The following is a 24,064-nucleotide window of genomic DNA, read 5'->3' on the forward strand; positions in this document are numbered from 1 at the left end:
CACTAGTAACCGGCAACTAATCAGAATAGGATCCCTTTATTCCCACCCTTTGCTTTCTACCTATCAGCCAATGCTCCACCCATTCCAATATCTTTCCTGTAATTCCATGGGCTCTCATCTTATTAAGCAGCCTCTTATGTGACACCTTATCAAAGGCCTTTTGAAAATCCAAATACACAACATCCACAGCCTCTCCCTTGTCAATCTTATTCGAGATTACCTCAAAAAATTCCAATAGGTTGGTGAGGCAGGATCTTCCCTTCATGAAACTATGCTGGCTTGGGCCTATCTTGTCATACACTTCGAGGTATTTCATAACCTCGTCCTTGAGGATTGACTCTAATAACTTTCCAACTACAGATGTCAGACTAATAGGTCTGTAATTTTATTTTTGCTGCCTCCCTCCTTTCTTAAATAGCAGAACTACATTTGCAACCTTCCAGTCCTCTGGAACCATGCCAGAGTCTATTGATTCCTGGAAGATCATTTCCAATGCCTCCACAATCTTCAAAGCCACCTTCTTCAGACCCCGTGGGTGCACCTCATCCGGTCTGGGAGACTTATCTATTCTTAATCCATTTAGCTTCCCAACCACTTTCTCTCTAGTAATCTTGACTGTACCTAATTCTATTCCCTGAGTCCTCTGGCTATCAATTGTGTTGCTAATGTCTTCCACAGTGAAGACTGATGCAAAATACTCATTTAGTTCCTCTGCCATCTCTTTGTTACCCATTATAATTTCTCCAGCATCATTTTCAATCGGTCCTATATCTACCCTTGTCACTGTTTTACTCTTCATATACTGTATTTAAAATAACTCTTAGTATCCTTTTTTATGTTGCCAACTTCCTTTCATAATTCATCTTTTCTTACCTAATGACTTTCTTAGTTTCCTTTTGTAAGTTTTTAAAAGTTATCCAGTCCTCAGTTTTCCCACTAATTTTTGCTTCCTTGTACACCGTCTCTTTTGCTTTTATTTTAGCCTTAACTTCTCTCGTTAGCCACATTTGTGCCATTTTTCCATTAATGATTTTCTTTTTTCTTGGAATATATTTTTCCTGCACTTCCCTTATTTCTTGTAGGAATTTCATCCAATTCTGCTCTACCGCCCCTCCATCTAGCTTACTTTTCCAATCGACATGGGCCAGTTCCTCTCTCATACCACTGTAATTTCCTTTGTTCCACTGAAATATCAATACACCTGATACCAGCTTCTCCTTTTCAAATTTGAAACTGAACTCAATCCTATTATGATCACTACTTCCAAGGGGTTCCTTTACCTCCAGCTCCCTAATCGCCTCAGGTTCGTTACACAGCACCCAATCCAAAACAGCCGATTCCCTGGTGGGCTTCTGGACAAGCTGCTCCAAAAGCCATCCTGTAGGCATTCTACAAACTCCCTCTCCTGAGATCCATTACCTTCCTGACTTTCCCAATCCACTTCCATATTAAAATCCCCCATAATTACCTTGACATTTTCCTTCTGACATGCCTTTTCTATTTCCAGCTGTAACTTGTAATCCACATCCCGGCTGCTGTTTGGAGGCCTGTATATAACTGCTATTAGTGTCTTTTTACCCTTGCCATTTCTTAACTCGACCCATAAGGATTCCACCTCTTCTGATTCTATGTCCCTTCTTTCTAGTGATTTGATATCATTGCTTACCATCAGGGCCACACCATCCCCTTTACCTGCCTTCCTATCTCTCCTATACACTGTGTATCCTTGGACACTCAGCTCCCAATCACATCCACCACTTAGCCATGACTTGGTGATGGCCACAGGTTACCTTTTAACGTGTAGCTGTACAACACTTTATTTCTAATGCTGCATGCATTTAAGTACAGTATCTTAGATCAGTATCTGTTACTGATTTTGCTATATTTCTATCGCATGGCAAATTATAGTCATAGTCATACTTTATTGATCCCGGGGGAAATTATTACCCTGTCTTTTCACCTGCCTGTCCTTCTTGCCTTCTTTGCTGCACGGTATCTTTGACTTATTTCTATTTTCCTCTTCCTCGACCCTAATACCCTGGTTTCACTCCCCCTGCCAACTTAGTTTAAACCCTCCCTAACAGCTCTATTAAACAATCTCGCCAGGATATTAGTACCCTTTGAGTTCAGGTGTAACCCATCGTTTTTGTATGAGCCATACCTCCCCCAATGATCCAAGAATTTGAAGCCCTGCCCCCCGCACCAGTTACTTAGCCACACATTCACCTGCTTAATTCTGCTATTCTTACCATCATTAGCGCGCAGCTCAGGCAGCAATCCTGATATTATTACTCTGGAGGTCCGGCTTTTCAATTCTCTTCCTAGCTCCCAGTAATCTTCCTTCAGGACCTCCTCTCTTTTTTTGTCTATGTCATTGGTACCAACGTGTACCAAGACTTCTGGCTGCTCGCCCTCTCTCCTCAGAATACTCTGGACCCAATCTGAGACATCCCGTACCCTGGCACCAGGGAGGCAACACACCATCCGGGTATCCTTGTCTGGCTCGCAGAATCTCTTGTCTGTTCCTCTCACTATGGAATCCCCTATAACTAGTGCATTTCTCCTTGCTCTCTTGATCACGGCACTGGGCAAATGCCAGAGTCCCATTCACTGTGGTATTCCTCTGTCAGGTCAACCTCTCCAACACGATAGATCGATTTCTGAGGGGGACTGACACAGAGGTGCTGTACATTGATATACTGCTACATCAGACTTTACTTTCTCCCTATCAAATTTCAAGTTGAACTCAATCATATTTTGATCACTGCCTCCTAAGGGTTCTTTTACCTTAAGCTCCCTGATCACCTCCAGTTCATTGAAATAGTCGGCAACTGTCTGAAAAATAGAGTCAGTGTATCAGTGTCACAAGCTGACAACTATCCAATGGAACTGGTAAATGAAGGAGGTGTTGGAATGGATCAAGATCTAAAATGATATTGAACGGATGATCCTCTGAAATCTATCTTCGCAAGACGTATCTTTGTTCAGCATTTTGAAGGGACTAAAACCTCCACAACTCCCTGGTCCACCACCCCACATTTCATAACAGCTTCCCACACCACTGAGCTGATGAATATTTTCAGCACTTTCTGTTTTATTTCAGACTCCCAGCTCCTGCAGTTTCTTGTGTTTCACTTTATGTACTAGTCATATGGAAGTACAGAGCAAGCTTCTGAGTTGGTACAGTGGCTCTGCACATAACCTGTGTGGAGTTGGCATGTGACTGCATCAATATCTTCAGTTGCCACTCATCCCAAAGATGTGCTGGTTAATTGAGTGCTCTACATTGCTCCTAGTGTGGGTGGGAGAGTTGTGGAGAGTTAATCGTCATTAGAATAGGTGTTGGAGAAACACACAGGAGAAATGAGATTGTGGGATTGCTTTGCAAACTGGCATCAACTCAATGGTTCAACTTAATATCAGGGAACGTATACAGTATACAACCTGAAACTTTTACTCTCCATAGACATCCTCAAAACAGAAGAAAAACCCCAGAGAATGAATGACGGAAAAGTGTTAGAATCCCAAAGCCCCCCCTCTCCTCTCCCATACACAAGCAGCAGCAAAGCACCAACACTTCCCTTCCTCCTTCCCCCACCTGCCTTAGCAAAACTATCAGCTCCCCCCCCCACCATGCAAGCAATAGCAAAGCCCCACAGAGACCATCAAAAACCACTGAACATCCCAAGGGTTTGACATCCCACAGTCAGTCAGTCAGTCTCTCAGTCTCTCTCTCTCTCTCTCTAACAAGAGAGAGAGAGCCATCACTCCTGCCTTAGCGAGAGGCAAGATCAACAGCTCATTATTTCAGTCTGAAGCGTCGCTTACTTTGACCGCAGCGCACACTGCTGTCTCAATGTTCTGATCTCCCACAATGCTTCAGTCCTGGAATCGGGTCGTCCACAGGACCACACAAGGCCTCACTCTGAAGGTGCATGTCTCCAGGATGCTCCTGGAAATAGTGGGCTGAGCGGCCTCCTCTTATGTCACAACACAATATGAAATATGAAAACGGTGACTTGAAAGAAATAGCAGCAGTCTGCATGGTGTGTTAACACCCGGAGGAAACCCACGCGATCACTGGGAGAACATTCAAACTCCTTACCGGCAGCACTGGGAATTGAACCCAGGTCACCTGTACTGTAAAGTGTTGTGCCGCCCAAATTTTGTTTGATAACACTGCTGTTAAAGGTACTAATTAAATGCAAGTTATTGTTATAGGTGTTATGTGCAAAAACACACAGAGGTTAATACAATTTTGGTTAATTTTGGCAAGTTGTTGTAAATAGCTAAAATAAATCAGTAGAGTGAAATTGCTCAATGTTATTGTTGACTAATAATGGCTAAGTGATTATACCAAGGGCTGCTCATTGAGATTTAGACTTTGTATTCGATTATTTGTGATTTATTGGGCAGGGATGGGTGGAGCGAGTGACTTCTACATTTCATTGTTCACTTCAGAACTGGTTCTGTGAGTTTCACATTAAGCTGAAACGTAAACCTAACCTGTGTCGGATCAGCTGTCATTGAAAAGGAGCCTCCCTCCAAACTGAGCTCTAATCGAGAGCTGAAGTGCTCAGTGCACATACGCGGTCCCTGTGCATGTGTGAGTGTGTGTAGGAGATACAATCCCACACTGGCAAAGACAGACCTACAAAGAAAACCAACGTGAGAGGAATTGATTCAAAGGAGATCAGGAAACATGTTCTCGAAAAAGAAGGTCTCTTTGGGTAGCAAGCTATCCGGGTAAGTGGGAAACCTTCCAAATTGGGAAGAATTTAGTGCTGGCAGTCTGGCTGGATTGCTCTGATGTGGGTGAGCGACATCATCCTGATTCGCTTCTGAATTTGCTTTAAACAGAGTAAACAAGCTGAGTTTACAGCACATCACCTAATGGAGAGCAGGCAGGCTGCTGGGTGACACGACAGGTTTCAGGAGCTGAAGTAGTTCAGCTCTTCTGGGTTCACAGCCAAGTAACCATGGGGTTGGTCTATATGCCATAGGGGAACAAGTGGAACAGGTAGCTGAGGTGAGAAATTTATCAACACATGGCTGAGTGTTGTGTAAGTGTTTGGAAAGTGCATTTGCGAATTTTGCTTTTGTAAACTCGGTTTTGGAGTTAGCCATTTGGGATCTGCATTGAGAGAGCTTCTGAAAGCATGCTTCAGGGCAATCTTTTGACTGAAAATTTCCATAAATTCAAATCTAGGTCCCTGAAGTGTGTAGACATATACTGGCAGAGGTAGGGTTACCATAAAATCTTAGCAGACAGTTCAGTGACAACAATACTTCTCTTTATTCTCAGTTTTGAAGTGGATTTAGAGCAGGAAATTCAGAATACTGGATGATTGTCATATTTAATAAATCAGAGAAATGGTTGTCAGTTAACCTGCTCTTCAGAAGCATTGAGTTGATTCAACTGACCTTTGTAGAATATTCTAACACTGAATAATGAATACTGGAACCAAAGTGATTGCTAATGATTAATTGATAGAACAGTATAATTTTGAACTTTCATAGACTAATACCTGCAGCAACTGAGTAGGGGATTCTGAGCTGAAGGACCCAATACTCAATCACCCAGTACAGACAAGCAACACATGCAGATGACTCTTCATTGCGGTATAGGGGTGTACCGTCTTTCATACAAACTCCCAACACCCTCCAAACTGGCTATTGTGAATTCCATGGCCCTGTCCAGAAAAGGCAGGGGTTTCTTGCTAGGCTCCTGACCATTATCCCTTCACCCATGACTGGTTTGTTGAAGTATTAATATCATCATCAAATGCCTGTTATGCCACTGGTGTTTAGGACAGCAATGAAAGTCCACCATTTTTGTCTGTCCTTGGCTACCATCTCTGTGGTATGGCATCAAGTTGTCTTTGGTCTCCTGCGTTTCCTCCGCCCTCATGGGTCAAACGAAGTGCTGTCTTAATGGTGGAGTTGGCCTCTCTTCTCATCACACACCCACTCCATCTCCAACATTTCCTCATGATGATTGTGGTCATGTCCTCTTGGTGACACTGAAGGAGTTGGTCATGGCTGGAGATCTGTCTTGGCCAGGAAATACAGAGTAGGGTCATGGTGGGGAATGACGACAACTTGGCAAGGCCATTCTCTGTCATGCACCAGCATTCTGACCTGTACAACAGTGTGGACAGAAAACAGCGCTGGTATAGCTTCACCTTGCTGTGGATGCTGTACTTTGTAGATTTCCTTTTGTTGATCATTTGTGGGAGCTGTGGCCCACTTTACAACAGCGCTTACTCTTCATTAACGCTTCACTTGGTAAATCAAGTGGGATCTCCTGAGGTTGTTAAAGGTGCTTAATGAATACAGTTTGTACAATTCATTCCTCTCATCCTTGTACTCTTGGCTAAATCAGCTGGCCATGTGCTGAAAAATAGGTGATGTTTTAGTGGCAAGTTAGGGGTAGGCAGTCTACACCAATATGAAGAACGTCGTTATTGTGCGTGAAATGTTAAACTGCTGATCAAACTTATGCCTGTTCAGGTAATCTTATTTGAAGAAAAATAAGTTGCTTTCTCACATCCCCACCGCCCCCCCCTCCCACCCTCCTGCCTTCCTCCTTTCACCTGGGTTTACACATCGCCTGTCAGCTCCTGTTCCACCATCCGCCCCAACCCTTCTTAATCTGGCTTCTGCCCCCTTCCTTTCCAGTCCAGATGAAAGGTTTTGGTCCGAAATGTTGACTCTTTATTTATTCAGAGATATAGCATAGAATTGGCTCTTACAGTTCCACCACCATCAACCCCTCATTTAACCCTAGCCTAGTCACGGGGCACTTGACAATGACCTATTAACCTACTAACCGGTACGTCTTTGGACTGTGGGAGGAAACCAGAGTGCCCGCAAAAACCCACGCATTACATGGGGAGGAGGTTCAAACTCCTCGCAGATGGTGTTGGGATTTAACTCTGAACTTTGACACTCTGAGCTGCAGTAGCGTTACACTGCCATGGTCCCTCCATGAATACTGTCTGATCCGCAGAATTCCTCCAGCATTTTGTGTGTGTGTTGCTCCAGCAGTGAACACCAGCCTCCCCCACTTGAAGCAATGCCTCAGCTTTGACCCAATTGTCTGTGTTTGTGGGATCTTGCTGTGTATATCCCAGGTGTGATGTGCATTGTTATAAGGTGTTAGTTCTTCCCACCACTTCAGCAGATCAATTTTTCCTCCATCAATAATTCTTGGGCACTTGACAGCCTAACTAGTGCTCAGAGCTCCAGAGTGTTAGAGCTGGGTACAAGCGAGGTGAAAGTACTGATGTTTCTGAGCCTGACCCTCTTCAGATGCTGATGCATCACAGTTCATTTCCAGCCAATCGCATTTCAAAGTTGCAAAGTTGTTCGTTTGGTTTTGTGAACACTGACAGGTGATTTTCCATTGTGATTAAACCCATTTGTCATTGAAAGTACTTGCAAGAATGCCAGGAATTCAGGGTGGGGAGAAAGTGTATAAAGGAAAGGACTACACCCCATTCTTCCGATGCGGTAGAACCATTATCAAAACGATTAACTATTGAATCCACAAGGTGGCCGTGCTTTATTTCAATCCAGACAGGATGTGATTACAGATCCAAGCCATTTCTGACCTCTCCATTCAGTGACTCTCTGTACTGCAGGAGGGGTGCATTGAAAGGCTGGCCAGTACATCTACCTCACATCAACACCAGTGGAAGGGGAAGGAATGCGTCACTCTGAAGGTGCCAAGTGCTGCCTGATAGTGAGAACTCCAGAAGCCAATTCACACAAGAGACTCTGCAGATGTTCAAAATCCAGAGTAACCCAGACAAAATGCTGGAGAAACTCAGACAAAATGCTGGAGGAACTCAGCAGGTCCAGCAGCATTTATGGAGAGGAATAAAGAGCTGATGTTTCAGGCTGAGACCCCAATCCTGATGAAGGGTGTCAGAACAAAACGTCAACTGTTTATTCCTTTCCTAGATGCTGTTTGACCCGCTGAGTTCCTCCAGCAATTTGTGTGCATTTCACTGTATCATTAACCTGCAGATGAACAAACCCAAATTTCCAGGGTCCAAAGCTAGACCCTCAACAGCCCTTGCCAACCCATTGAGTATCCTCCCATCCTCTGTTCTTGGGAAGGTAGCACACACAATTCCATAGGGCCAGCCACCCTTTAGTTCCTTATTTAACCATTGTTAATTCCCAGGTGATTCCAGAGGATGTGTTTAGACAGGGGTATGCTTCGCTAGTGGACGCAGGCAGGTGATTTTCTGAGGTTCCATTAGTGTACACTTTGGTCAGTTAAATGAACACTTGGCATGGATGATGATCTGGAACCAAGATAACCTGCTCTCCTTGGCCACATTCACATCATGGGAGGGAAGTTCTGTCCCAGGATCTCTGGATTTTAGCTGTGGGAGCACTTTCAATCTGTGGCCATTATTTTAATGCAGAAACAGCAGTGAAAATGTGCCAAGTAAAATCAGACAAACATGGCGTAAGAACTCAAGGCTTGCCTCAGAGCTTGACTTAATCCATTTTTTGTCACATTAAATGGATATTGTGTTTAATGTCAACTGCTAATTGGAGACTCACTTAAAAAAAGGTGAGATTTTCCTTTAAAGAGTTGTCCACATGGGTTTCTCCTGCATGTTTATCAGTGTCAGCTGTGTGCATTGCTTGTCACTGCTGTCATCCTCTATTGACCATGGTGAAGTGTTCCAGTGCCTTAAAGTCCACTCTCCATGGCAGTCCTACAGTACAATGGCAAGGATGTGATTAAGCTAGAGCTAGTGCAGAAAAGGTTCACAAAGATGTTGCCAGGACTGAGGGCTGGAGATATACGGAGAGACCGGATAGGCTGGGACTGCTTACCCAGAGCAGTGGCCTCATGGGCATCGATATCATCATGAAAGGACCAGGCAAGGTGGATGGTCACAGTCTTTTCCTCGGGGAAGTAAGAGTCTAAAGTTAGAGAACATCCTTTTAAGATGAGTGGAGAAAGTTTATGGGACATGTCAAAGGTAGGTTGGTGATTGAGGTGTTACAATAGAGGTATTTAAGAGACTCTTTCTGGTACATGAATGTAAGAAAAATGGAGGATTACAGGTTGTGTAGGAATGAAGGGTTAAATTGATAACAGAATAGGTTAACAGGTCAGTACAACATTGTGGGCCAAAGACCGTGGACTGTTCTATGTTCCATGTTCTATTTGGGCTGGTATGTGAATAGAAAAGGTTCAGAGGAATGTGGCCAAACATGAGCAAATGGGACTAGCTCAGGTAGGCACTTTATTTGCTATGGGTGAGTTGGGCTGGAGGACCTGTTTCTGTGAGGTGAGGGAGATGAGAGGGTCATGGGGAGAGCTAATGCATTTCTGTGCATGCATTTGCCCTGCACTTCTTCACCCATCCATTCCATTGCCCTAGGTGTCAAATACATCTGAGGCTTTTAAGGGACGTTTAGATAGGCACATGAGTATGAGAAAGATGGAGAGATATAGACATTGTGTAGGTAGGAGGAATTAGCTTTTGGGTGATTTTACCTGGTACAGCACAACATTATGGGCCGAAGGGCCTGTTCCTGTGCTGTACTCTAAGTGTCCCCAACATTATGCACAACATGAGATCTGGTTTCTGTGGTTGAAAATTGCTGCACTCTGAATTACACAGGGGAGAGCTCTGCTGTCATAGCTGAGCCAGTCTTCACAGTGGGGGAGAAGGTGAAACACTGCTGTGTGAGAGGGAACACTTTAATTCGTGTATGATTGGAAACTTGGTGCAGCGCTGGCTCTTTGTTGGATGGTGAGTGAAAGATGCAGCTCAAAGGTTGCACACTCTAACACCAAGCCTGACAGAGCAGGAGAGGGTTGCACGGTAAAGGCATCAGTGTCTGTGCGGACAATTGCAGGGAGGAGGAGACTTTAACTAGATGAGTTTTGTATTCATTAAAAAACGGACAGAAAAGATTCCAGTGTCTGGAATAATCTTTTCAGTGAGGGATAAATGATGAGCCCTGAATCTGAATATTGTGGCTTTAATATCAGCCAAAGTGCCAGGACATCAACTATTTAAGCGAGTTGGCTGGGATAAATTGAGCAGCTTAGAAATGCAGGAGGGTTTTCTCATAATGACTCCATGCACCATGTCCCAGTCAGTGCACTTGCAATTACTCCTCTGATCTCATAGAACAGTCTTTCTGAAATTAACATAGAAAATGCAGAAAGAGTTAATGGCCTTCAGCACCCTGGCCTTAAGGATGGAGTGTGACGCCTTTGAGAGGCAGGTTTCAAGAGAAACAAATGCAATTATTGAATTTTTTGGCGAGGCCAGCATTTATCGTCCATCCTTAGTTACTCTTGAGATGCTGGGATAGGGGTGGGGTGGGGGAAGATGAGCTGCCTTCTAGAGCCACAACATTACTTCGAGTGAAGATGACCCTACTGTGCTGTTAAGGGGGGATTTGAGCTCAGCGATAACATTAGTCTAGTGATAACGTCCCAGACTGGAGTGGGTTTGTGACTGAGAGAGGAACCTGCAGGTGTGCTGCTTTGCCCTGCTTGCTCCTAGATGTCACGTGTTCCTGGGAGGGTGTTGGATCCGCCTGGGTGAGTAACTGCATTGCAATTTGTAGATGATTCAGATGGCAGTCACTGAGTATCAGGAAAGGAGAAAATCAATGGTTAAGATTTATGATTGAATATTTCACCACATTGCAGGCAACCTGCCAGTTTCACTTCCTCCCACGCCTGCCACAGCAGAAACAATAAGTTAAATCATCCTTCATGTGGAGAGTTGAACCTTTGATCAGCCTATGCCACATTGCCATGGAAGCCCATTGTTCTGCTCGCTAAAACGACCGGGGAGATTTCCCCAACACACAAAAACACTGGTGGAACTCAGCAGGTCAGACAGCATCTAAGGAGGGAAATAAACAGCCGATGTTTTGGGCCGTGGCCTTTCATCGGAAGTGGAAAGGAAGGGGCCAGAAACCAGAAAGTGGGGGTGGGGGGAAGGGGAAGGAGCATAAGCTGGCAAGTGCTAGATAAGTCCAGGCGAAGGGGAGGGGCTGTGGGATAGAAGGGAACTCTGTGAGAAGTTGGGAGGTGATAGGTGAAAGAGTTAAAGGGCTGAAAAGGAAGGGATCAAATAGGAGAGCAGAGTGGATCATGGAATAAGGGGAAGGAGGAGGGGAACCAGAGACAGGTGATGGGCAGGTGAGAAGAGGAGTGAGAGGGTAGCCAGATTCATCTAAAATTCTGGCATTGGGTCACTTCAACACAATTATGTACAATGGTACAAAGTTATGTACGATGGTACAAAGTTATGTACGATGGTACAAAGTTGTGTACAATGGCTACTTTCACTACCTATAAAAGAGCTTATATCTACATAACATTTTTCATTGCCTTAAAGTTCAAAGTAAATTTATTATCAAAGCACTGATAGATCATCATATACCACCCTGAGATCATTTTCTTTCTGGCATTCACAGTAGAACAGTGAAATACAATAAAATCAGTGAAAAACTACACACAAAGACCGATAATCAACCAATGAACAAAAGAAGACAAACTAAAACTGAGTCCTAACAAACACCCAGTAGAAAAATATCCGGTCAATATCTCATTGATATTGTGGTTTTGTGTTGTGTAAGTCTTCCTTTCCTATCTTTCTTTCTAAAAGTATCTACCCAATCTAAGTCGGTCACATACATACTGAAGAAATGTGGCAAATATTCAGGGGATATTTGCGTTTTTTTGCATAGGTACGTTCCAATGAAACAGGGAAAGGATGGTAGGGTACAGGAACTGTGGTGTACAAAGGCTGTTGTAAATCTCGTCAAGAAGAAAAGAAGAGCTTACAAAAGGTTCAAAAAAATAGGTAATGATAGAGATCTAGAAGATTATAAGGCTAGCAGGAAGGAGTTTAAGAATGAAATTAGGAGAGCCAGAAGGGGCCATGAGAAAGCCTTGGCAGGCAGGATTAAGGAAAACCCCAGGGCATTCTACAAGTATGGGAAGAGCAAGAGGATAAGATGTGAAAGAATAGGACCAATTAAGTGTGACAGTGGGAAAGTGTGTATGGAACCAGAGGAAATAGCAGAAATACTTAATGAATACTTTGCTTCAGTATTCGCTACAGAAAAGGATCTTGGTGATTGTAGGGATAACTTACAGTGGACTGAAAAGCTTGAGCATGTAGATATTAAGAAAGACGAGGTACTGAAGCTTTTGGAAAGCATCAAGTTGGATAAGTCACCGGGACTGGACGAGATGTACCCCAGGCTACTGTGGGAAGCAAGGGAGGAGATTGCTGAGCCTCTGGTGATGATCTTTGTATCATCAATGAGGCCAGGAGAGGTTCCGGAGGACTGGAAGATTGCGGATGTTGTTCCCTTATTCAAGAATGGGAATACAGATAGCCCAAGAAATTATAGACCAGTGAGATTTATTTCAGTGGTTGATAAGTTGATGGAGAAGATCCTGAGAGGGAGGATTTTTGAACATTTGGAGAAACATAATATGATTAGGAATAGTCAGCATGGCTTTGTCAAAGGCAGGTCATGCCTTACGAGCCTGATGGAATTTTTTGAGGATGTGACTAAACACATTGATGAAGGAAGAGCGGTAGATGTAGTGTATATGGATTTCAGCAAGGCATTTGATAAGGTACCCCATGCAAGGCTTATTGAGAAAGTAAGGAGGCATGGGATCTGAGGGGACATTGCTTTGTGGATCCAGAACTGGCTTGCCCACAGAAGGCAAAGAGCGTTTGTAGATGGAGTATATTCTGCATGGAGGTCGGTGACCAGTGGTGTGCCTCAGGAATCTGTTCTGGGACCCCTACTTTTCTTGATTTATATAAATGATCTGGATGAGGAAGTGGAGGGACAGGTTAGTAAATTTGCTGATGGCACAAGGGTTGGGGGTGTTGTGGATAGTGTAGAGGGCTGTCAGAGGTTACAACAGGATATTGATAGGATGCAAAACTGAGCCGAGAAGTGGCAGATGAAGTTCAACCCAGATAAGCGTGAGGTGATTCATTCTGGTAGGTCAAATATGATGGCAGAATATAGCATTAATGATACGACTCTTGGCAGTGTGGAGGATCAGAATGATCTTGGGGTCCAAGTCCATAGGACACTCAAAGCTGCTACGCAGGTTGACTGTGTGATTAAGAAGTTATATGGTGCATTGGCCTTCATCAACCATGGGATTGAGTTTAGGAGCCAAGAGGTAATGTTACAGCTATATAGGACCCTGGTCAGACTCCACTTAGAGTACTGTGCTCAGTTCTGGTCGCCTCAATATAGGAAGGATATGGTAACCATACAAAGGGTACAGATGAGATTTACAAGGAGCCAGAACCTCCTGTGATTCCATTGAATCAAATCTGGCTTGGTGACTGAGAATCTTAATCAGACGGGATATGAACCAGATGTAAGCCAGAATGAAGCCAAGGTGTGATTGTGAGGATAATTATGAACTTGACTTGCAATCCTTTAAGTTTCAAAAATGAAGAGGGATCTGATCAAAGTATTCACGTGACAGAGAGATATAGTCAAACAGGCTCCTCCCTCTGGTACCATTTTCAAACTGGGCAGGAAAACAACACCTGTAAACTGGATGAAATACATCCCTTTGCATCATTTTTAAGAGAGCACTTCCTGACAAATGGACCAATAATTATTCTGTAGACAATGGCACCAAAGAAAACACAGATGATCTAGTAATGATCACTCTGTGGGGTGTTGTGTTGGCAACCTGTTTGCTCAGTTTCTTACGACAGACTGTGATGCACGTGAGCTGCTTTCAAGATAAATTAATGCAAATCTTTCTCACTGAACCTGCCCTTGCGTTCACTAAATACTAGCCCAATAAGCATAATGCAATGCACCCAGATACTGGTGGAGCAGGAAACTCTTTTGCAGTCAGTCCTCTCAGTGCCACCGAGCAAGTCAGGATGGGTGGAATAATCACTGTGTGCTTGATGAAGGCTGTCTTGTTTGCCAGTGATGGGAGTGTTCAAATGTTCACCATTAACCCAGCCAGTTGTATCTAATGAGGGTCTGTGTGTAGCAGATCCCAACAAATGTAACCCCACTGAAACCTTTACCATCAACTACAGTTTCACAGGACCCCGTACATAAGCGCAATTTGCGAAGAAAGCATGACAGTGCCTCTACTGCGTCAGAAATTTGCAGAGATTCGACACAACATCTAAAACCTTGACAAACTTTATAGATGTGTAGCGGAGAGTATATTGACTGGCTGCATAACATCCTGGGATGGAAACATCAATGCGTTTGAATGGAAAATCCTACAAAAAGTATGGATCCTGCCCAGTAGATCACAGGTAGAACCCTCCCTACCATTGAGTACATCTACATGAAACACTTGTCATATGAAAGCAGCATCCATCATCAGAGACCCCCATCACCCAGGTCATGCTCTCTTCTCACTGATGCCATCAGGTAGAGGGTACAAGAGCCTCAGGATTCACATAGAACAGTTCTGCTCCTTATCCATCAGTCTCTTGAATAAAAAGGTATAACCACACTCAGCTTTCACTTTATTGGGATTTAGCTATACTTTATTAGGAGTTTGAAAAGATTTGGCATGTCAACAAATACATTCAAAAACTTCTATAGTTGTACCATGGAGAGCATTCTGACAGGCTGCATCACTGTCTGGTATGGAGGGGTTACTGCACAGGACCGAAATTTATTATTTACAAGTATTTATATCAGTCAATAACTATAGACAGAAAAATATAAATCTAATGATTTTCCAATTTTATTTTTTATTTATTGGGCTACAGTGCAGAATAGGTCCATGCGGCTCCTGGAGCTGCACTACCCAGAAATCCCCTGATTTAATCCTAGTCTAATCATGGGACAATTTACAATGACCAATTAACCTACTTACCGGCACACCTTTGGACTGTGGAAGGAAATTGGAGCACCCAGAGGAAACCCACACAGTCCTGGGGAGAACGTACAAACTCCTGATTCTTTCAACGCTCTACAACATAAGTGAAACTTAATAATTCTTGCAGCTAAATACACTGGTTCCTGATAACCTCCCAAATGATCTTTTATAAAAGGTTTCATGAATGCTAAATCCCACATTCTAGGTGTTACCTTAACCATAAATAACAACGAGCCTTGAATATACATCAAAGATACAGCTGAGTTTATTGTCAAATGCATGTGTACAAGGTGCAAGGAAAACCTTACTTGCAGCAGTATCACAGGCTCATAGTATCATATAAACAGCCTCCACAAGAAAACATAAATTATTCACAGCTTATACAAGAAAGAATACAATAAGAGCAAAAACAGCCCATTTTAGTGCAAAGTGATCAAAGTAGTCATAGTGTTACTAAACTGTAGTGATTACAGTTTTGCTGGTTGGTTCGAGAAGGGAATGGTTGAAGGGAAGTTCTTGAACCTGGTGGCTCGGGACGTGAGGCACCTGTACCTTCTGCCAAGTGGCAGCAGCAAAGAGGAAGCACGGCTCGGCTGGGGGGATCAGCGATGGATGTTGCCTTGCTGGAGATATTGGCTGCGGTGGAAGGGATATTCCCATGTTGTATTGAGCAAAGACAACTACTTTCTGTAACCTCTTATGCTGCTGCACATTCAAAATTCTGTACAATACTATGATACTTTCAACAGTACATCTGTACAAGTTTGTCAAGAGTATTTGGTGAAAAGCTGAACTGCCTTAACCTCCTAAGAAAGTGAGGACAGTGGCGCACTTTGCTTATGAGTCTATCTGTATATCGGGTTTTGGAAAGATAATCCAATAATTAACATCTAGAAACTGAAAAGTGCTGTCCCTCTCATTCCTGATCCCTCAGTACAGGTTGGTGCATGTTGCCTTCCCGCAGTCAATAATCAGCTCTTTTGTTTTGCTGAACATTTGGAAAGCGGTGAAATCATCGGACAAAGTCAGCATGAATTTGTGAAAGGAAAATCATGTCTGACGAATCTCATAGAATTTTTTGAGGATGTAACTAGTAGAGTGGATAGGGGAGAACCAGTGGATGTGGTATATTTGGATTTTCAAAAGGCTTTTGACAAGGTCCCACACAGGAGATTAGTGTGCAAACTTAAAGCACACGGTATTGGGGGTAAGGTATTGATGTGGATAGGGAATTGGTTAGCAGACAGGAAGCAAAGAGTGGGAATAAACGGGACCTTTTCAGAATGGCAGGCGGTGACTAGTGGGGTACCGCAAGGCTCAGTGCTGGGACCCCAGTTGTTTACAATATATATTAATGACTTGGATGAGGGAATTAAATGCAGCATATCCAAGTTTGCGGATGACACGAAGCTGGGCGGCAGTGTTAGCTGTGAGGAGGATGCTAAGAGGGTGCAGGATGACTTGGATAGGTTGGGTGAGTGGGCAAATTCATGGCAGATGCAATTTAATGTGGATAAATGTGAAGTTATCCACTTTGGTGGCAAAAATAGGAAAACAGATTATTATCTGAATGGTGGCCGATTAGGAAAAGGGGAGGTGCAATGAGACCTGGGTGTCATTATACACCAGTCATTGAAAGTGGGCATGCAGGTACAGCAGGCGGTGAAAAAGGCGAATGGTATGCTGGCATTTATAGCGAGAGGATTCGAGTACAGGAGCAGGGAAGTATTACTGCAGTTGTACAAGGCCTTGGTGAGACCACACCTGGAGTATTGTGTGCAGTTTTGGTCCCCTAATCTGAGGAAAGACATCCTTGCCATAGAGGGAGTATAAAGAAGGTTCACCAGATTGATTCCTGGGATGGCAGGACTTTCATATGAAGAAAGACTGGATGAACTAGGCTTGTACTCGTTGGAATTTAGAAGATTGAGGGGGGATCTGATTGAAACGTATAAAATCCTAAAGGGATTGGACAGGCTAGATGCAGGAAGATTGTTCCCGATGTTGGGGAAGTCCAGAACGAGGGGTCACAGTTTGAGGATAAAGGGGAAGCCTTTTAGGACTGAGATTAGGAAAAACTTCTTCACACAGAGAGTGGTGAATCTGTGGAATTCTCTGCCACAGGAAACAGTTGAGGCCAGTTCATTGGCTATATTTAAGAGGGAGTTAGATATGGCCCTTGTGGCTACGGGGATCAGGGGGTATGGAGGGAAGGCTGGTGCAGGGTTCTGAGTTGGATGATCAGCCATGATCATAATAAATGGCGGTGCAGGCTCGAAGGGCCGAATGGCCTACTCCTGCACCTATTTTCTTTGCTTCTATGTTTTCTATGTTTTTCCCTACTAAGAAAAAAAATCCATCTAACTGTGTCTTAAATATAGTGAATGACATAGCCTCTCCTGTTTCCCACAACAGAGAACTCCACAGATTCAATACTGTTTGTGGAAGGCAGTTTCCTCTCATCTCTATCCTAAATCTATTCCCCCAAACCTTGAGTGTTAAGCCTGAGGTTCGGTCAGTGTGTTGTGTCTGAGGTTTGGTCAGTGTGTCGTGTCTGAGGTTTGGTCAGTGTGTCGGGTCTGAGGTTCGGTCAGTGTGTCGGGTCTGAGGTTCGGTCAGTGTGTGGTGTCTGAGGTTCGGTCGGTGTGTCGGGTCTGAGGTTCGGTCGGTGTGTGGTGTCTGAGGTTCGGTCGGTGTGTCGGGTCTGAGGTTCGGTCAGTGTGTTGTGTCTGAGGTTTGGTCAGTGTGTGGTGTCTGAGGTTTGGTCAGTGTGTCGGGTCTGAGGTTCGGTCAGTGTGTCGGGTCTGAGGTTCGGTCAGTGTGTGGTGTCTGAGGTTCGGTCGGTGTGTCGGGTCTGAGGTTCGGTCGGTGTGTCGGGTCTGAGGTTCGGTCTGTGTGTCGGGTCTGAGGTTCGGTCTGTGTGTCGGGTCTTAGGTTCGGTCTGTGTGTCGGGTCTGAGGTTCGGTCAGTGTGTTGTGTCTGAGGTTCGGTCGGTGTGTCGGGTCTGAGGTTCGGTCTGTGTGTCAGGTCTGAGGTTCGGTTGGTGTGTCGGGTCTGAGGTTCGGTCGGTGTGTCGGGTCTGAGGTTTGGTCGGTGTGTTGGGTCTGAGGTTCGGTCTGTGTGATGGGTCTGAGGTTCGGTCGGTGTGTCGGGTCTGAGGTTCAGTCGGTGTGTCGGGTCTGAGGTTCGGTCAGTGTGTTGGGTCTGAGGTTGGTCAATGTATTGGAGTTATTGGTGGGATCACATTGCAGCTGACGAAGATGAGGAATTATGATGTGCTAAATGTAGGAGAAGGTGAAGCTCAGGGAATCTCTATCTCTGTTCTATTTGAGAATGTCGGGTGAGAGCAGGTTCAAAAAACAGAGCAAGTGCAAGAGAGTGCTCCAGTGTTTTGCCTGAGGTCAGTTTGTTGTGATCTGAGCTTGAGTCAATGTGTTGGATGCTGAGGTTCTGTCATTCTGTGAGGGCTGAGTTCTTTCAATGTGTTGGATGCAATTTGAACACAACAAAGAACACGTTTAGAACAAAAACAAATAATAGTCTAATGTAGTGGTCAAAATGTTCAAAGTGGTCATCGTGATGCTCAGTTTTCTATACATCCTGCCTGGTGACAGCTGACAGGAGATGGCATGGCCCAAATATTGGTGATCTTTGAAGATACAGTTGCCTTCCTGAGGCACCACCACCTGCAGATGCTACTGATATTAGAGAGGGATGTGTTGGTGAGCCCACTACTCTTTGCTGGTTGTACTGAACCATGAAGCAACCAATCAGGACACATCTGTACAGCTTTGTTAGAGTGTTTAGTGACAAGCAGAACCTCCCGAACCTTCTGAGATAGGAAGGATGCTGGTGTGTCTTCCTTGTGATTGTATCTACGTGCTGAGCCCAGGACAGGCCATATGAATTGAAAGTTAGTTACTCTCCCCACTGTCATTCAATGTGTTTGGTTTGGGATCAGGAAGTATGTTGGAGTCTAAGATCTAGACAGTGTGTTGCTCAGTATGATGTGTTTTAGTTCGTTGGGTGTGAAGTTCATTCTAAGTGTTGCAATCTGTGGTTGGTCAGTGTGCTGGCTCTGACATTCCGCCTGTGTGTTAGAAAAGGAGGTAACAAGGCGGCTAAGGACAATGAGAAGAAGAAAATACATTAATTAAGTGAAGGGACACTAGCTCTTTTGATGTGATGGTGTGGTCAAGTCTTTGAATGGGAAATCCCACTCAATTTTTTTTAATATCATTGGGTGTTGTGAAATATAAAATGTTAAATGACATGAAATCACAAATTTCATATTTTGTTTTCTGCAGAATTACACAGAAAATGCAGCCTTTGATGCAATCTGTTCGTCATGGTCTTTCTGCTTCTTACAGCTTTCCATTATCTCAAAGTACCTAACCCCATCAGCATGAGATAGGGAAGCAAAGAGGATAGAACTCACAATGTGGAGGAGACAGAAACATTTCTGAAGTATCTACCATCATGAGGGGCACAAGTAGTTTGTAAAAATCACAAAGAACGAACTGCAGGGCCACAGTCATTTTCCCAGGGCACGGGAGTCTAAACCTTGTGGATGTAGTTTTAAGGAGAGAAGAGAAAGACTTAAAGGAGACCACAAGAAGCAGGTTTTTATATAGAAGGTAGTGAATATACTGCATAGAACAATCTGCCAGAGGAGAAGCCAGTTGACCCACACCTGAGCTCTTGGAGGCAAGTTCCTTAGATGAGCTGTTGCGGTAATTCAGTTTGTCCACCTACTTCATCCACCCATCGTCCAGACTCCTCCCACTTGACCCTCTCCCATGTAGTCCCCATCTGAATCCCCCCGCTTCCCTCCCTTAATTGCTTCCACGTTTCACTTTCTCTCCTATTTCCACCATTTACAGTCCTTTGTTGCCTCCACCTTCCAGTATCAAACACTATTTCATAGATGCAAGAGGTTCTGCAGATGCTGGAAATCTTGAGCAACACGAACTAAATTCTGGAGGAAACCAACAGGTCTGGCCGCATTGATCTCACTCATCACAGCATTTAGAGCGTGTTGCTTGTGTTGACTTTTTGGAGGGAACAATGGCATGGTGGTTCATTTACTGCACCAACAACCAGGGTGTGGGACCATTAATCAGAAGCATGAATAATTAGTCTTACCATGTTAGTCTGGGGGACTTAAGTATCCAGAACTAAAACAAAATGTTCTCAGTAACAGTAACCATGAGAGAACTGGATTGCTGTAAGTCCCGTGTGGTTCACTTGTATCCCTTTGTGAAGAAGCTTTACCAATTTTATCCTACCTTATTTCCATAGGACTCCAAGCCATCAATGTGGCTGACTCTTACCTGCCTCCTCGGTTTAGAGGCAAATAGAGCGAACAATAAATGCTGACAATTCCTGTAAAAGAACAAATAAATTACACCATTCTCTTATCACTTCCAACTACCTGTAGCCCATTTAAGTTCCACAAGAACAAAACGCCCATCCTCTAAAATTAATTGTGGAATTGGGCTTCATCAGCTCTCCAAGGTGAAGTCTTCCAGCTTCTGACAGCTTGCCGAATGAAAAGGCTTCTCATAGCCCCTCTCACCATATGGGTAAGCATAGTGGCACAGCAAGTGAAGCTTCTGCTTCAGTGCGCTGGAGTTAGGTCCTGATCTCAGGTGCTCTCTGTGTGGAGTTTGCATGTTCTTCCTTTGACTGTGTGGGTTTCACCTCTTACTATAAATAGCCCCTAGTGTGCAGCTGAGTGGTAGAATCGGGAGGGGCAGAGGGGATAAGAATATGGGGAGAACGAAAAAATAAAATTAATGTAGGACTAGTGTGGAATGTATGGTTGCCATGTACTGAGTGGCTAAAGGACCTGCTTCTGTGCTATAAGTCTCACGACTTCTTCCTAATGATTTTACATCTATGACAGAATCAGAATCAGGTCTATTTTCACTGACTTACATGACATGAAATTTGTTATTTGGCAGCAGCAGTAAAGACATAAAATTACTATAAATTACTGAGCAAATAAATTGTACAAGAAAGAAATAATGAGGTAGTGTTCATAGGTTCATGGACTGTTCAGAAATTTGATTGCGGAGGGTAGGGGAGGGCAAGGAGCCAATATTGAATCATTGGGTGTGGGGCTTCTGGCTCATGTACCTCCTCCCTGATGGTTATAATGAGAAGAAGGCTTGCTCCAGATGGCGAAGATCCTTAATGATGGATACTGCCTTCCTGAGGAACCATCTCCTGAAGATGTTCTCATTAGTGGGGAGAGTTGTAGACTCAGCCAGCCCCATCACAGGCACAACTGCAGCTTCTCACGGCTTTGTGTTAGTGACAAATTCATCCATAGGTATGATTTTCTCACCTGCTCTATTGACACTTTGAAAACTCCAAGGAGAACAGAGCTACGTTTGCCATGCTCTTCACCAGACTAAGGGTTGCTTGTTGCTTTGTGGAGTTAGCATCAATCTCAGAGTGGAGGAGCAGGTGGGAAATGTAATATTGTTGTTCAAACATCAGGAACTGTTCTTGTGTTAGTGAATGTTCTTTACAGGAGAAAGGCCTAGAAACCAAAGATGCAAATATGTCAAACTTCTCCTATAAAGCAGTGGCAGAAATGGTGGGAATTAGATGAAATAGTGACTTTCAAAGGGTTTGGATAAATGAAGGACTGAGAGTTTAGATGATGGGTGGAAGCCACTGGAGAAGTCTTTTAAGGACCTAACAAAGGAACAATGGGCCAAACGACCTCCTACATGTGGTATCATAATAAAAGTCACAGTCACAGAGTATTGCAGCACAGAAACAAGCTCTTGGACTGTGCTAACTAAGTTGTCCGACTGAACCAGTCCCATTTGCTTGCATTTGACCCATATCCCTCTAAACTTGTTCTATCCCTGTAGCTGTCCAAATGCCTTTTCAACGTTGTAATGCTGCCTCTACCACTTCCTCTAATAATTCGTTTGATATACTCAGCACCTTCAAGTCCCTTTTAAATCATTCTCCTCTAACTTTTGTACTGTTCCACTTGCTTGGTTTCTGCACTGGATCCCATTTGTCCTCTTCTGATATTCCTTGTTTGCTTTTCCAGTGATCTTCCTGTGCTGATTACACGAATGCAGAACAATGGAGATCAGGTGGAAAGGGACATTCTGGACACAGAGGGAAAACTGCGAGCGGTGAGTATGCTTTCTTCAATTAGGGTTGCAGCAGGAAACATGAGATAACTAAAGAAAGAATGGTTGAATGAAACAAAGAATTTGCAGTTGTGTTGCTCCCTTCATGACCTCTGAACATCTCAAAGCATCTTCCAGCTATTTGTAAAGAGAAGTAGCTTGTTCAATGTTCGGCAATGCATTGGCTAAGTGACCAACAAATAACAATGAATGAATAACCACATCTCTGTTATTCAAATGGACATTCTTGCTCTTTTTGAACTTGCTTCATGCAATGTCTCGAAGAAACAAGAACTTGAGAAGAACTCTGTCTAAGGGCTGATCCAAACAGTGTCTGTAACAGTGCTGCCTTGCTCAGGATCAGAATCTCATTTACTATCACTAGCATATGTCATGAAATCTGTTGTTTTGCGATAGCAGTACATTGAAATACATAATAATAAGAAATTATGAATTACTGTAAAAAGTATACTATATATAAAAATTGAACTAAATAAGAAGTCCAAAAACAGAGCAAAAAATAGCTCATGGGTTGATTGTCCATTCAGAAATCTGATGATGGAGGGAAAGAAGTTGTTCCTGAAATGTTGAGTGTGTGTCTTCAGGCTCCTGTATCTCCTTCTTGATGGTAGCAATGAGTAGAGGGCACGTCCTGGGTGACGGGGGAGGGGGATGAGTAGGGTCCTGGGTGACGGGGGAGGGGGATGAGTAGGGTCCTGGGTGACGGGGGAGGGGGATGAGTAGAGTCCTGGGTGACGGGGGAGGGGGATGAGTAGAGTCCTGGGTGACGGGGGATGGGGATGAGTAGAGTCCTGGGTGACGGGGGATGGGGATGAGTAGGGTCCTGGGTGACGGGGATGGGGATGAGCAGGGTCCTGGGTGACGGGGGAGGGGGATGAGTAGAGTCCTGGGTGGTGGGGGAGGGGGATGAGTAGAGTCCTGGGTGGTGGGGGAGGGGGATGAGTAGAGTCCTGGGTGACGGGGGAGGGGGATGAGTAGGGTCCTGGGTGACGGGAGAGGGGGATGAGTAGAGTCCTGGGTGACGGGGGATGGGGATGTGTAGAGTCCTGGGTGACGGGGGAGGGGGATGTGTAGAGTCCTGGGTGACGGGGGAGGGGGATGAGTAGGGTCCTGGGTGACGGGGGATGGGGATGAGTAGGGTCCTGGGTGACGGGGGATGGGGATGAGTAGAGTCCTGGGTGGTGGGGGAGGGGGATGAGTAGAGTCCTGGGTGGTGGGGGAGGGGGATGAGTAGAGTCCTGGGTGACGGGGGAGGGGGATGAGTAGGGTCCTGGGTGACGGGAGAGGGGGATGAGTAGAGTCCTGGGTGACGGGGGATGGGGATGTGTAGAGTCCTGGGTGACGGGGGAGGGGGATGTGTAGAGTCCTGGGTGACGGGGGAGGGGGATGAGTAGGGTCCTGGGTGACGGGGGATGGGGATGAGTAGGGTCCTGGGTGACGGGGGATGGGGATGAGTAGAGTCCTGGGTGACGGGGGAGGGGGATGAGTAGAGTCCTGGGTGACGGGGGATGGGGATGAGTAGAGTCCTGGGTGACGGGGGATGGGGATGAGTAGAGTCCTGGGTGACGGGGGAGGGGGATCAGTAGAGTCCTGGGTGACGGGGGAGGGGGATCAGTAGAGTCCTGGGTGACGGGGGAGGGGAATGAGTAGAGTCCTGGGTGATGAGGGAGGGGGATGAGTAGAGTTCTGGGTGACGGGGGAGGGGGATGAGTAGAGTCCTAGGTGATGGGGGATGGGGATGAGTAGAGTCCTGGGTGATGGGGGTTCTTGGTGATGAATGCCGCCTTTTTAAAGTGTCTTCAATGTTTGGGAGACTAGTGCCCATGATGGAGATGGCTGAGTTTACAACTTTCTGCAGCTTTTTCCGATCCTGTGCAGTGCCCCCTCTGTGCCAAACGGTGATGCAGCCAGTTAGAATGCTTTCTGTAGAAATTTGCCAGAGTCCTTGGTGATAAACCAA

At 44.8% G+C, this 24,064-nt stretch overlaps 1 protein-coding gene across 1 annotated transcript in view; it reads left to right on the forward strand.

The window, feature by feature from the left end:
* Positions 1–4,594: 4,594 nt before the first annotated feature.
* evpla (envoplakin a) overlaps positions 4,595–24,064 on the forward strand; it is an 82,228-nt gene continuing 62,758 nt past the window's right edge. Inside the window, exons 1-2 of the mRNA XM_072242386.1 lie at positions 4,595–4,746; positions 21,999–22,086. Of these exons, the coding sequence (XP_072098487.1) occupies positions 4,703–4,746; positions 21,999–22,086 (132 nt within the window). The 5' untranslated portion in view covers positions 4,595–4,702. The remainder of the gene's footprint in view (positions 4,747–21,998; positions 22,087–24,064) is intronic.

This window comes from Mobula birostris, chromosome 24 (genome assembly GCF_030028105.1).
Source record: "Mobula birostris isolate sMobBir1 chromosome 24, sMobBir1.hap1, whole genome shotgun sequence".
Lineage (NCBI taxonomy): Eukaryota > Metazoa > Chordata > Chondrichthyes > Myliobatiformes > Myliobatidae > Mobula > Mobula birostris.